The 14,179-nt window shown below is 42.1% G+C and overlaps 1 protein-coding gene across 1 annotated transcript in view; it reads left to right on the forward strand.

Moving 5' to 3' along the window:
• MLLT6 (MLLT6, PHD finger containing) overlaps window positions 1–14,179 on the forward strand; it is a 374,449-nt gene that overhangs the window by 216,132 nt on the left and 144,138 nt on the right. The window contains exons 9-11 of the mRNA XM_053697755.1: window positions 9,218–9,338; window positions 10,655–11,092; window positions 11,173–11,321. Coding sequence (XP_053553730.1) covers window positions 9,218–9,338; window positions 10,655–11,092; window positions 11,173–11,321 — 708 coding nt within the window. The remainder of the gene's footprint in view (window positions 1–9,217; window positions 9,339–10,654; window positions 11,093–11,172; window positions 11,322–14,179) is intronic.

The following is a 14,179-nucleotide window of genomic DNA, read 5'->3' on the forward strand; positions in this document are numbered from 1 at the left end:
GCACTAAGTATATATGGCAAGGAAAACCCCAGAGAGTCGCTCACAATATCTAACAGTACCCTAGAATGTATGGGGGAGTGGCTTCCCCATCTATCTTCAGGTATGCAGATGCCGCCATGCTCACACACATCTCTCAGTGTGGAGTTAAAGCCTCCGAAAGTAAGTGGAGGACGATTGAACAAGCCTCCTTACCACACAGTCTTACCTTGAGGGACCTAATTTGGACACCTCCTCATTGCAGGAGAAACCTGGAGGTCGCTAATCCGTTAGTGCGGGAATGCCTGACTGCCTGGGACCGTTTGCGACACAGTCCCCAGGTGGCTCCTCACCCGTCCCCAATCACCTCTATTGCTGGCCTCCTATCTGGCTTACCAGACTCACATCCGACCTCCTGGTCTAGACTGGGTGTTACGAGAGTGGCGGACCTGTGGTCTACGTCACCTCAGGTAGTTTTTGTTCCTTATAGTCAGCTAGATATCTCCCCATCTACCCCACCATACATGAAATTCGAATACATGAGGGTTACTAGTCTCCTCTCCGGTTGGGGTTTTAAACCTTCCCCACCCCGGCAACTTACCGTATGGGAAACCAGGTGGCAGCAAGGGCTCCGTTTGGGTAGACCTTTGTCCCTGCATTACACTCTCATGGAAGGTGCGTTACCAGCTGATAAAGCCCAACACATTCAAAAATGGGAACGGAGGTTAGATTTTACTGCTCCTTTCAAGGAGTGGCATCTTACACTCTTATTAACGGAAAAAAAACTCCACTGCATCACCATATACGAAACTTATATAAAGCTACTTACACATTGGTACTATGTCAGCTAGACTTGCGGAAATTTTCCCTAAGGCCTCCCCAGTATGTTGGAGGGACTGCTCGCATACAGGTGACATGACTCACATTTGCTGGAGCTGCCCTAAGCTCAGGCCCATTTGGAATAAATGCTTCTCAACGCTGGTTAAGTTAGGTATAAGCCTCCCCAGAACTCCCGAGACGGCCATATTTCACCTAGGCACATGTAAATTACCCAAACACTTTGGTACCATAAGTATCTATTTACTCTCTGCGGTTAAACTTAATATAGCAAGATCTTGGAAAAGATCTCTCCCCCCAGCTTGGTCGGACATTGTAATAACTATGGCATACATATACTCCATGGAGAAAAACATTTATTACACGGCAGGTGGATATGATTTTTTCGAACTGATTTGGTCCGACTGGAAGAGTAGGTTTGACACATCTTGGCTCCCTAACTTTGAGACTTAGGTTAAATTGTCCCTTGATTTATGAGTAGAGCTCCCTGCCCCACCTTAGATATGCCCGGCTTAACTTTTCCCATAAGGTCCTCCCCTAATGTTTCCCCTGCTCACCCTTTCCCCTCCCCCCCTCCCCCCCTCCCCTTGCCTTCACCCAGTATTGCCTCATTTTTCAATGAGACAATGGCAATCCTCTTGTATAAGTTTTAACGTCAAGATTGTATTGTCTGTCTTCTATATTTCAGTGTATTTGAATTTGTTGTACGAGTTGCTCGTACAGTTGTTGTATTTCTTGATTTTTTAAAAAAACAATAAAAATATTTGGGAAAAAAAATAATAATTCTATGCTCTGTCTAAATCATGAATGTCTAATTATGACTGTACTGTCCCTTTAATAATTAAGATGGAGTTACTTTATACTGCTTTGAAATTAATCAATGTAAATGTATTTCTTAGACAGTAAAGGGAAAATTAAATATTCATAATTCAAATAGAGCATACAAAAATATATTCGTATCCTTTATTAAAAGCATACCTAGGTAGTCTCAGGAGTAGCAGTGCACTAATGGAAGTTAGCTGCTGATTGGTGGCTGCATATATATGTCTCTTGACATTGTCTCACCCTGCGTGCTTAGCTAGCTCGCATGTGTGCACTGCTGCTCCTTCAACAAACAATAGCCAGATAATGAAGCAAATATGATAATAGAAGTAAAATGGAAAATTATATAAAACTGTATCTGAATCATGATAGGAAATGTTTGGGTTTAATTCCCTTTAACAGCTCCTTTTTGTCCATTCCCCTAGAGCAGTGTTTCCCAACCGCGGTCCTCAAGTACCCCAACAGTCCTGGTTTTCATTATAGCTGAACTAGAGCACAGGTGAAGTAATCAGCTGATGGATGAGAGCAGGTTAGTAGCCATGGTTACTGATCAGCTGATTACTTCACCTGTGCACTGGTTCATCTATAATGAAAATCATGCCTGTTGTGGGTACTTTTGGACCGCAGTTAGGAAACATCTGGTGGATATTAACTAAAATATATGCTTAGAAATAAATTCTGTATTTTGGATGTATTTCTAGTTGTTTATTCCACTTCAGTTAAAGGGACACTGAACCCAATTTCTCCAACATTGGTGTGTCCGGTCCACGGCGTCATCCTTACTTGTGGGAATATCTCTTCCCCAACAGGAAATGGCAAAGAGTCCCAGCAAAGCTGGCCATATAGTCCCTCCTAGGCTCCGCCCACCCCAGTCATTCTCTTTGCCGTTGCACAGGCAACATCTCCACGGAGATGGTTAAGAGTATGTGGTGTTTAAATGTAGTTTTTTTATTCTACTATCAAGAGTTTGTTATTTTAAAATAGTGCTGGTATGTACTATTTACTCTGAAACAGAAAAGGATGAAGATTTCTGTTTGTGAGAGGAAGATGATTTTAGCAGACAGTAACTAAAATCGATTGCTGTTTCCACATAGGACTGTTGAGATGAAGTAACTTCAGTTGGGGGAAACAGTTAGCAGACTTTTCTGCTTAAGGTATGACTAGCCATATTTCTAACAAGACTGTGTAATGCTGGAAGGCTGTCATTTCCCCTCATGGGGACCGGTAAGCCATTTTCTTAGTTTCAAGCAGAATAAAGGGCTTAATATGGGCTATAAAACTGGTAGACACTTTTATGGGCTAAATCGATTGCTTTATTTGGACATTTTATACATGTTAATGCTGATAATTCACACTTATAAACTTGGGGAACGTTTTTTAACGTCAGGCACTATGTTAGACACCTTTTCCAGTCAGGAAGGGCCTTCCCAGTTGTAGGCTGAGCCTCATTTTCGCGCCATTACTGCGCAGTTGTTTTTTGAGAGCAAGACATGCAGATGCATGTGTGAGGACCTGAAAATAGTTGGAAAAGTTTCTAGAAGGCGTCATTTGGTATCGTATTCCCCTCTGGGCTTGGTTAGGTCACAGCAAAGACTGTAGCTGGGACTGTATAGGGGTTAATTTTGTAAACGGCTCCGGTTCCGTTATTTTAAGGGTTAAAGCTCTGAAAATTGGTATGCAATACTTTTAATGCTTTAAGACACTGTGGTGAAATTTTGGTAAATTTTGAACAATTCCTTCATACTTTTTCACATATTCAGTAATAAAGTGTACTCTGTTTAAAATTTAAAGTGACAGTAACGGTTTTGTTTTAAAACGGTTTTTGTGCTTTATTGACAAGTTTAAGCCTGTTTAACATGTCTGTGCCTTCGGATAAACTATGTTCTATATGTATGAAAGCCAATGTGTCTCCCCATTCAAAATTGTGTGATAATTGTGCCATAGCGTCCAAACAAAGTAAGGACAGTACTGCCACAGATAATGAAATTGCCCAAGATGATTCCTCAGATGAGGGGAGTAGACATGATACTACATCATCTCCTACTGTGTCTACACCAGTTTTGCCCACGCAGGAAGCCCCTAGTACATCTAGCGCGCCAATGCTTATTACCATGCAACAATTGACGGCTGTAATGGATAACTCCATAGCAAATATTTTATCCAAAATGCCTGCATATCAGAGAAAGCGCGATTGCTCTGTCTTAAACACTGAAGAGCAGGAGGGCGCTGATGATAATTGTTCTGTCATACCCTCACACCAATCTGAAGTGGCCATGAGGGAGGTTTTGTCAGATGGGGAAATTTCAGATTCAGGAAAAATTTCTCAACAAGCTGAACCTGATGTTGTAACATTTAAATTTAAATTAGAACATCTCCGCGCACTGCTTAAGGAGGTGTTATCTACTCTGGATGATTGTGACAACTTGGTCATTCCAGAGAAATTATGCAAGATGGACAAGTTTCTAGAGGTTCCGGTGCACCCCGACGCTTTTCCTATACCCAAGCGGGTGGCGGACATACTGAATAAGGAATGGGAGAAGCCCGGCATACCTTTTGTCCCCCCCCCCTATATTTAAGAAATTATTTCCTATGGTCGACCCCAGAAAGGACTTATGGCAGACAGTCCCTAAGGTCGAGGGGGCAGTTTCTACTCTAAACAAGCGAACTACTATGGGAACCTGTGGATGACAGATGGAAGAGGCGCCTCATGGGACAAGTATCGTTTGAGGCAGCAAAGGGACACACATAAGCAGCGGACCCCCCACACAGAGTGTTACTCACAAGAGCGGCGGTACAAACGTGTACCCAGACAGGCAGGACGGAACCAAAAGTCGCCCGTCAGACAGGCGTAAGCTCGGTACGCTAGGCAAACGTCACTCAGCAAGCAGCGTCAGAGTAAACCCAGCAGGGGAACCAATAGAGTCGAAGGGTCTTGAGGGAACGTTTTCCAGCAACAGCTGCACAGGACATAAATGGGAGGGGAACAAAGAGCAGTTCAATACTGAACTACATCTCCCATATTCCTATCGAGGATAGTTGTGCTTTCAAAGATCCTATGGATAAAAAATTGGAAGGTTTGCTTAAAAAGATTTTTGTACAGCAAGGTTACCTTCTACAACCCATTTCGTGCATTGTTCCTGTCACTACAGCAGCGTGGTTCTGGTTCGAGGAACTAGAAAAGTCGCTCAGTAGAGAGACTCCATATGAGGAGGTTATGGACAGAGTTCACGCACTTAAGTTGGCTAACTCCTTTATTTTGGATGCCGCTTTGCAATTAGCTAGATTAGCGGCGAAAAATTCAGGGTTTGCAATTGTGGCGCGCAGAGCGCTTTGGCTAAAGTCTTGGTCAGCGGATGTATCATCCAAGACAAAATTGCTTAACATCCCTTTCAAAGGTAAAACTCTCTTTGGGCCAGAATTGAAAGAGATTATCTCAGACATCACTGGGGGAAAGGGCCACGCCCTTCCACAAGATAGGCCTTTCAAGGCCAAGAATAAGTCTAATTTTCGTTCCTTTCGCAATTTCAGGAACGGACCGGCCTCTAATTCTGCATCCTCTAAGCAAGAGGGTAATGCCTCACAGCCCAAACCAGCCTGGAAACCTATGCAAGGCTGGAACAAGGGTAAGCAGGCCAAAAAGCCTGCTGCTGCTAACAAGACAGCATGAAGGAGTAGCCCCCGATCCGGGACCGGATCTAGTAGGGGGCAGACTCTCTCTCTTTGCTCAGGCTTGGGCAAGAGATGTTCAGGATCCCTGGGCACTAGAAATAGTTTCTCAGGGTTATCTTCTGGAATTCAGGGAACTACCCCCAAGGGGAAGGTTCCACATGTCTCACTTATCCTTAAACCAAATAAAGAGACAGGCGTTCTTACATTGTGTAGAAGACCTGTTAAAGATGGGAGTAATATACCCTGTTCCAAGGACGGAACAAGGAATGGGATTTTACTCAAATCTGTTCGTAGTTCCCAAAAAAGAGGGAACCTTCAGACCAATTCTGGATTTAAAGATCCTAAACAAATTTCTCAGGGTACCATCGTTCAAAATGGAAACCATTCGAACGATTCTACCCACTATCCAGGAAGGGCAATTTATGACTACCGTGGATCTAAAGGATGCGTACCTACATATTCCTATCCACAAAGAACATCATCAGTTCCTAAGGTTCGCCTTTCTGGACAAACATTACCAGTTTGTGGCCCTCCCATTCGGGTTAGCCACTGCTCCAAGGATTTTCACAAAGGTACTCGGGTCCCTTCTAGCGGTTTTAAGACCGAGGGGCATTGCAGTAGTACTGTACTTGGACGACATTCTAATACAAGCGTCGTCCCTTTCAAAAGCAAAGGCTCATACAGACATCGTTCTGGCCTTTCTCAGATCTCACGGATGGAAGGTGAACATAGAAAAGAGTTCTCTGCCTCCGTCAACGAGAGTTCCCTTCTTGGGAACAATAATAGATTCCTTAGAAATGAGGATTTTTCTGACAGATGTCAGAAAGTCAAAACTTCTAAGCGCTTGTCAAGTTCTTCACTCTGTTCCACGTCCTTCCATAGCTCAGTGCATGGAAGTAGTAGGGTTGATGGGTGCAGCAATGGACATAGTTCCTTTTGCGCGAATTCATCTAAGACCATTACAACTGTGCATGCTCAAACAGTGGAATGGGGACTATACAGACTTGTCTCCAGTGATTCAAGTAGATCAGAAGACCAGAGATTCACTCCGTTGGTGGCTGACCCTGGACCATCTATCCCAGGGAATGAGCTTCCGCAGACCAGAGTGGGTCATTGTCACGACCGACGCCAGCCTAGTGGGCTGGGGCGCGGTCTGGGAACCCCTGAAAGCTCAGGGACTATGGTCTCGGGAAGAGTCTCTTCTCCCGATAAACATTCTGGAACTAAGAGCGATATTCAATGCTCTCAGGGCTTGGCCTCAGCTTGCAAAGGCCAGATTCATAAGATTCCAATCAGACAACATGACGACTGTTGCATATATCAATCATCAGGGGGGAACAAGGAGTTCCCTAGCGATGAAAGAAGTGACCAAAATAATACAATGGGCGGAGGATCACTCCTGCCATCTATCTGCGATCCACATCCCAGGTGTGGAAAACTGGGAAGCGGATTATCTGAGTCGTCAGACATTCCATCCGGGGGAGTGGGAACTCCACCCGGAGATCTTTGCCCAGTTGACTCAATTATGGGGCATTCCAGACATGGATCTGACGGCGTCTCGTCAGAACTTCAAGGTTCCTTGCTACGGGTCCAGATCCAGGGATCCCAAGGCGACTCTAGTGGATGCACTAGTAGCACCTTGGACCTTCAACCTAGCTTATGTGTTTCCACCGTTTCCTCTCATTCCCAGGCTGGTAGCCAGGATCAAACAGGAGAGGGCCTCGGTGATCTTGATAGCTCCTGCGTGGCCACGCAGGACTTGGTATGCAGACCTGGTGAATATGTCATCGGTTCCACCATGGAAGCTACCTTTGAGACAGGACCTTCTTGCTCAGGGTCCATTCGAACATCCAAATGTGGTCTCCCTCCAGCTGATGGCTTGGAGATTGAACGCTTGATTCTATCAAAGCGTGGGTTTTCAGATTCTGTGATAGATACTCTGGTTCAGGCCAGAAAACCAGTGACTAGAAAAATTTACCATAAAATATGGAAAAGATATATCTGTTGGTGTGAATCCAAGGGATTCCCATGGAATAAGATAAAAATTCCTAAGATTCTTTCCTTTCTGCAGGAAGGTTTGGATAAAGGATTATCTGCGAGTTCTCTAAAAGGACAGATTTCTGCTTTATCTGTCTTACTACACAAACGACTGGCAGCTGTGCCAGATGTACAAGCATTTGTTCAGGCTCTGGTTAGAATCAAGCCTTTTTACAGACCTTTGACTCCTCCCTGGAGTCTAAATCTAGTTCTTTCAGTTCTTCAAGGGGTTCCGTTTGAACCTCTACATTCCATAGATATTAAGTTATTATCTTGGAAAGTCTTGTTTTTGGTTGCTATTTCTTCTGCTAGAAGAGTTTCAGAGTTATCTGCTCTGCAGTGTACTCCGCCCTATCTGGTGTTCCATTCAGATCAGGTTGTTTTGCGTACTATGCCTTGTTTTCTTCCAAAGGTTGTTTCCAACAAGAATATTAACCAGGAGATAGTTGTACCTTCTTTGTGTCCGAATCCAGTTTCAAAGAAGGAACGTTTGCTACACAATTTAGATGTAGTCCGTGCTCTAAAATTCTACTTAGCAGCTACAAAAGAGTTCAGACAAACATCTTCTCTGTTTGTCGTCTATTCTGGTAAAAGGAGAGGTCAAAAAGCAACTTCTACCTCTCTTTCCTTTTGGCTTAAAAGCATCATCCGATTGGCTTATGAGACTGCCGGACGGCAGCCTCCTGGAAGAATCACAGCTCACTCCACTAGGGCTGTGGCTTCCACATGGGCCTTCAAGAACGAGGCTTCTGTTGATCAGATATGTAAGGCAGCGACTTGGTCTTCACTGCACACTTTTGCCAAATTTTACAAATTTTATACTTTTGCTTCTTCGGAGGCTATTTTTGGGAGAAAGGTTTTGCAAGCCGTGGTGCCTTCCGTTTAGGTAACCTGATTTGCTCCCTCCCTTCATCCGTGTCCTAAAGCTTTGGTATTGGTTCCCACAAGTAAGGATGACGCCGTGGACCGGACACACCAATGTTGGAGAAAACAGAATTTATGCTTACCTGATAAATTACTTTCTCCAACGGTGTGTCCGGTCCACGGCCCGCCCTGGTTTTTTAATCAGGTCTGATGAATTATTTTCTCTAACTACAGTCACCACGGTACCATATGGTTTCTCCTATATTTTTCCTCCTGTCCGTCGGTCGAATGACTGGGGTGGGCGGAGCCTAGGAGGGACTATATGGCCAGCTTTGCTGGGACTCTTTGCCATTTCCTGTTGGGGAAGAGATATTCCCACAAGTAAGGATGACGCCGTGGACCGGACACACCGTTGGAGAAAGTAATTTATCAGGTAAGCATAAATTCTGGTTTTTTTTCTTTCGTGATTTAGATAGAGCATGCAATTTTAAGCAACTTTCTAATTTACTCCTATTATCAATTTTTCTTCGTTTTCTTGCTATCTTTATTTGAAAAAGAAGGCATCTAAGCTTTTTTTTGGTTCAGACTCTAGATAGCTACTTTATACTTTTGTATTGGTGGATGAATGTATCCACCAATCAGCAAGGACAACCCAGGTTGTTCACCAAAAATGGGCTGGCATCTAAACTTACATTCTTGCATTTCAAATAAAGATACAAAGAGAATGAAGAAAATTTGATAATAGGAGTAAATTAGAAAGTTGCTTAAAATGTCATGCTCTATCTGAATCACAAAAGAAAAAGTTCAGTGTCCCTTTAACACACACCACCTACTACACCAAACACACACATAACTCTGTTACTTTATATAATATATGTCTGATTTGTCACCTTTTCTATTCATTGCATGATGATTATTATTATTATTATTATTATTATTATTATTATTAAAACGCAAATAATTTTACAGTTAAAACATGGATCACATGTTTCAGCCTTCTTTTGTTTTACAGCAGGAGAGCAGTATGGACAGCCCGGAGATTGTAAGGTCAGAGGTAAAAGGGAAGAAACTATCAAATCATAGAGGTCGTAAAATTGGAAAGGGAGCAACAGGTGGAGGTTCCCTCCCAGCAGGTAGCACTCCCAGATAATCTTATGTAACACTACACATTATTTCACTGTAACTCCATACTCCTTGCAGCTCTAATCTCACTCTCCTTTCTCTGCAAGTGACACCTTTACATGCTCCCCCTACTAGAAAAGCCCTCATCTTCTCTTAAATGTAAACAACCTTTTCTACAACACCATACTCCTTTATCCTCAGTTAAATGGACAGTCAAGTCCAAAAAAAACTTAAATGTTTCAAATAGGGCATGTAATTTTAAATAACTTTCCAATTTACTTTTATCACCAAATTTGCTCTGTTCTCTTGGTATTCTTAGTTGAAAGCTAGGTTTAAGGAGGTTCATATGCTAATTTTTTAGACCTTGAAGGCCGCCTCTAATCTAAATGCATTTTGATAGTTTTTCACCACTAGAGGGCATTAGTTCACGTGTTTCATATAGATAACATTGAGCTCATGCACGTGAATTTACCATGGATACAGCTCTTATTGGCTAAACTGCAAGTCTGTCAAAAGAACTGAAATAAGGGGGCAGTCTGCTGAGGCTTAGATACAAGGTAATTACAGAGGTAAAACATGTATTATTATAACTGTGTTGGTTATGCAAAACTGGGGAATTGTTAATTAAGGGATTATCTATCTTTTAAAACAACAAAAATTCTGGTGTTGACTATCCCTTTAAAGGGGCAGTCTAGTCAAAATTAAACTTTCATGATTCAGATAGGGCATGTAATTTTAAACAACTTTCCAATTTACTTCTATTATCTAATTTGCTCAATTCTTTAGATATCCTTTGTTGAAGAAATAGCAATGCACATGTGTGAGCCAATCACACAAGGCCTCTATGTACAGCAACCAATCAGCAGCTACTGAGCATATCTAGATATGCTTTTCAGCAAGTGATATCAAGAGAATGAAGCAAATGAGATAATAGAAGTAAATGAGAAAGTTGTTTAAAATGACATGCTCTTTCTAAATCACAAAAGAAAAAATGTGGGTTTCATGTTCCTTTAAAACAAGTATCTATTTATTTAGATTCTTGAAACAGTCTTCCTCTCTTGCATGCAGTTAAAAGCCAATCTCTTCTCCCTGCATTGAGGTAACACCTTCCCCTTTTATAGCAATGACATCCTATGTTTAACAGGCTAGAACATCTCAGCTCCCTGTAATTGTTAATAGTTGTTCCTCTTGCTTTCATATGCCTAGCTTTTTTGCCATAAATAGTTCATTCTTTTCTCAAATTGACTTTCTATTTCCACTTAGCCTCTTTAATTGGCCCACCACACCAAGGCCTTATTCCCTTACCTTCATCAGTACTTTTTCACAGGTAATACCTCCTCTCCGCCTCTTCTGGTTACCTTTCCAAAACTAGAGGAACAAGAAGATGAGGATGAAGAAGAGGAAGAGGAAGATGATGAAGAGGGATCCTCAAGGGCTGCACCTCCCTCTCCACCAGAACTTACTTTTTCAAGCTTTGGTTCCATTATGCGCTTTTCCACTGTCTCAGGTGGCACCCCTCGAACTTGGGATCCCATTCCTGGTGAAACTCGAACACAGAAATGGAGCAGAGAGGGAGCAGAACCACCTCGGGAAAAAAAGCACAAGGGCAACAAGAGGAGCAGGCATGGCCCTGGGCGACCCCGCGGAAGCAAAAACAATCCTTCACACAGCACTTCCCCTCTCACTCTGCCTCCTCTGCCACGGAACTATACTCACCCCACCTCCTTACACAGTGTCAACCTGGAGTCCCCTCTTCTATCCTCAGGTAAATGAAGGTGTACATGCTTCTGTTTCTGTCTGCTGGATTTTTCTCAGTCTTTATTTACATATCTTGTCATTCCTCAGGTATATACACCAGTAACAAGGACCCCATCACAGTGAGGACAGCCTGCAGTACTCCGCTTTCCTCCAGCCTCCTTTCTCACCAGAACTCCCTTCCACCATACAGCAGAGCATGCCCTATTACTCCCTCCTCCACTGCATCTACTACACAGGTCTGATATGAATAAGAGTGCAGGGTGCTATTTTTATTGTAGTATAAAGAATGCATTTTTGTTCTAGACACAGGGTGTATAACAGTGTATTGTATTATGTAGTGTGTGAGTTGAGGTCCAGCTGGAAGCAACAAAGGTGGAATGATGATTTGCACTGTTTGTGATGCAATGCAGTCTATGTAATTTGCTTTTGGGTTTTGTGTGCCATACATTATTAAAGTACAAAATGAGTGAATTAATATATATTTATATTTAGTTCTTATTATTATTTTTATTTTAAACTTAAAACAGAAATTATGGAATAACCTTTTTTCCATAATTTTGTTCTGTTATAATTCAAAGCATTGGTACAGTTGAATAAATATATATCTGACAATTGCAACATTTGCCACCAGTGCTTGTTTCTTATAAGATATTTTAACCCCACTACTAAAAATGCTATTATAAAGAAAAGGGTTAAAATGCTAGTGAGGGGAACAAGACTGTCCATTAAGAGATCACCCCTTTAAGACCTCTGCTTAGAAATGTTCATATGAGCAAATTGGTAAAATAATAGTGATCAATAGGAAACTGTCCTGTGTTCCAGTACATTAGTTATTGAAGATCATACTCTTTACATTTTGTAGAAATAAAAAACTGGTTTCCCGTTTCAAAATTGTACAAATTTTTCAAGCAACAATACTTACCTCAATCACATACTCAACTTTGTAATATAATCAGACCTCTGTCCAACTTTGAAAAACTTTGATTCTTTCATACAGGTGGTGAGAGTCCACAATCCAATACTCATGGGAATTACTCTTCTCTACCACTAGGAGGAGGCAAAGATTCCCAAACCCCAAGAGCTCTATAAAACCCCTCACACACACCTCAGTCTTTACTTTGCCTCCACTGAAGGTGGCTGAAGAATGAAGATGTGCATGTGAATCTTCAGAGTAAGGGGTTTTCAGTTTATGTTGAGGCCCGGTTCCCCTCAGAGTACAGTGCTTGTCAGAGGGATGTATTTGGGGTATGGTTTATGTTGCTTTGTTTCACCTGATGGGAAATCTTTCATAATAAACACCAGACAATGCGATGTAATCAGTGCTAGTAACTGCTAAAAGGAAAAAAAAACCACAGAATTAAAATGTTTCCAATAAACCCCTGGTATAACAATAAAAAAACACTATTAGAATTTGTAATAAAAAAAATATACAGTATATTAAAAAGTCACCAAAATGCGATTAGTAGATAATCTTTACACGTTCAGACGCGTCCGTTGCAGCTATTTTCACAATCGTAGTTCTTTATGCCAATTATATGATATAATTTTATCTGAAAAATAGAGAATAGCGCAAACCGGGCTCAAGTGTATTTTAAAACAAAATGACAAACTCTTTTAATAATTGCACACATTAATAGAGATTCCATTTTCTATAATGTGGATGTCACACAATCTTTTGGAATTTAATGCTGCTGCACATGTGATTCAACATATGTGGTTTACCTGCTCAAGTGTGGCTGTGATCAGATTTATGTGGGGCGCACAAACAGAAAAATAAGAAAAAGATTCTCAGAACATTTATTTAAAGGGACAGTAAACCTCAAAAATAATGGTATATAATTCTGCACATAGTGGGGGATTGTGGGTAGGGGGAGTGGTATTTAACAGCTTTTGCTGTGGTGCTCTTTGCTTCCTCCTGCTGGTCAGGAGTGATATTCCCAACAGTAATTTAGATGATCCGTGGACTCACTGTGTCAAGAAAGAAAGAAATTTATCAGGTAAGAATAAATTATGTTTTTTCTTCTTAAACCGGAAGAGTCCACAGCTGCATTTTCTTACTTTTGGGAATTCAGAACCTGGCCACCAGGAGGAGGCAAAAATACCCCAGCCAAAGGCTTCAAATACCTCCCCCACTTCCCTCATCCCCCAGTAATTCTTTGCCTCACAGGAGGTCTGCAGAAAAATGCCAGAAGTTTGAGATAGCCTCTTATGGAGGGTAGTACTCTTCGAAATGGGACTGGAGTTTTAAGTAATCTTGTCAGCCTCTCAGTGAGAGCATGGATGAAGGTTAGAGTCCGGAGATGCAGGGAGAGTCTTTCTGTAAAACCATCCCAAATCATATTAAGCTCCTTCAATCAGCATTGGCAAATTTTGCTGCCTGCTTTTATTCACTCAAGTCCATGTCAGAAGCGAGGCTTATCTGTCACACTTGAAGGGCTGTGTTCCTGTTCCACTGCGCAGATTCCGTTAAGATCGTTTCATTTTATTGCATTATGTGAATGTAATGGTAACAAGAAGGTAGGGTCCCAGTGGGACTCCTTTTACCTTAAAATAGGAATCATGGGTTAATATCTCCTGAAGGGGGTTATTGATCAGGGGGGGACTTTAATCATGTTTGTTATGTGGTTCTATCTGCTAATGTGTAGTAATACTCAGGCTCATGGCTTTTCGGAACATAACGGCCTTATCATCCATTGGCGTGCTCTTTTTTGACTTGCACGGTGCATCTCGTGACCGGATACGGTTATGTTGTTTTCCACTTCCGTATGCTGACTGTGTGGCGACAGAGAGAGTCTACTCGTTGGTTGTCTGGTTCACAGGAGGTGGTGAGTGCCCCAGCCATTGGGGGTGTAAAGAGGGTGCCAGTTAGTGTTTGTCATTTTTGTAATCCCAAGATTATGAAGGATTCTGATTTTTTTGGACACGGATGTCTCCGATGCGGAGAATAAGTCTTGTGATGAATATGAAATGGCCCGGGTTTTCCATGAACATCAATTATGTTCCGATTGCCGTTCTAGGGTACTCTCTTCTCCCGAATCAGAGACCTTAGAATGCGTTGAGCCATCTGCCCCAGAGGATTCCATGTCCGCTGAGG

This window comes from Bombina bombina, chromosome 1 (assembly GCF_027579735.1).
Source record: "Bombina bombina isolate aBomBom1 chromosome 1, aBomBom1.pri, whole genome shotgun sequence".
In the NCBI taxonomy this organism is placed as follows: Eukaryota; Metazoa; Chordata; class Amphibia; order Anura; family Bombinatoridae; genus Bombina; species Bombina bombina.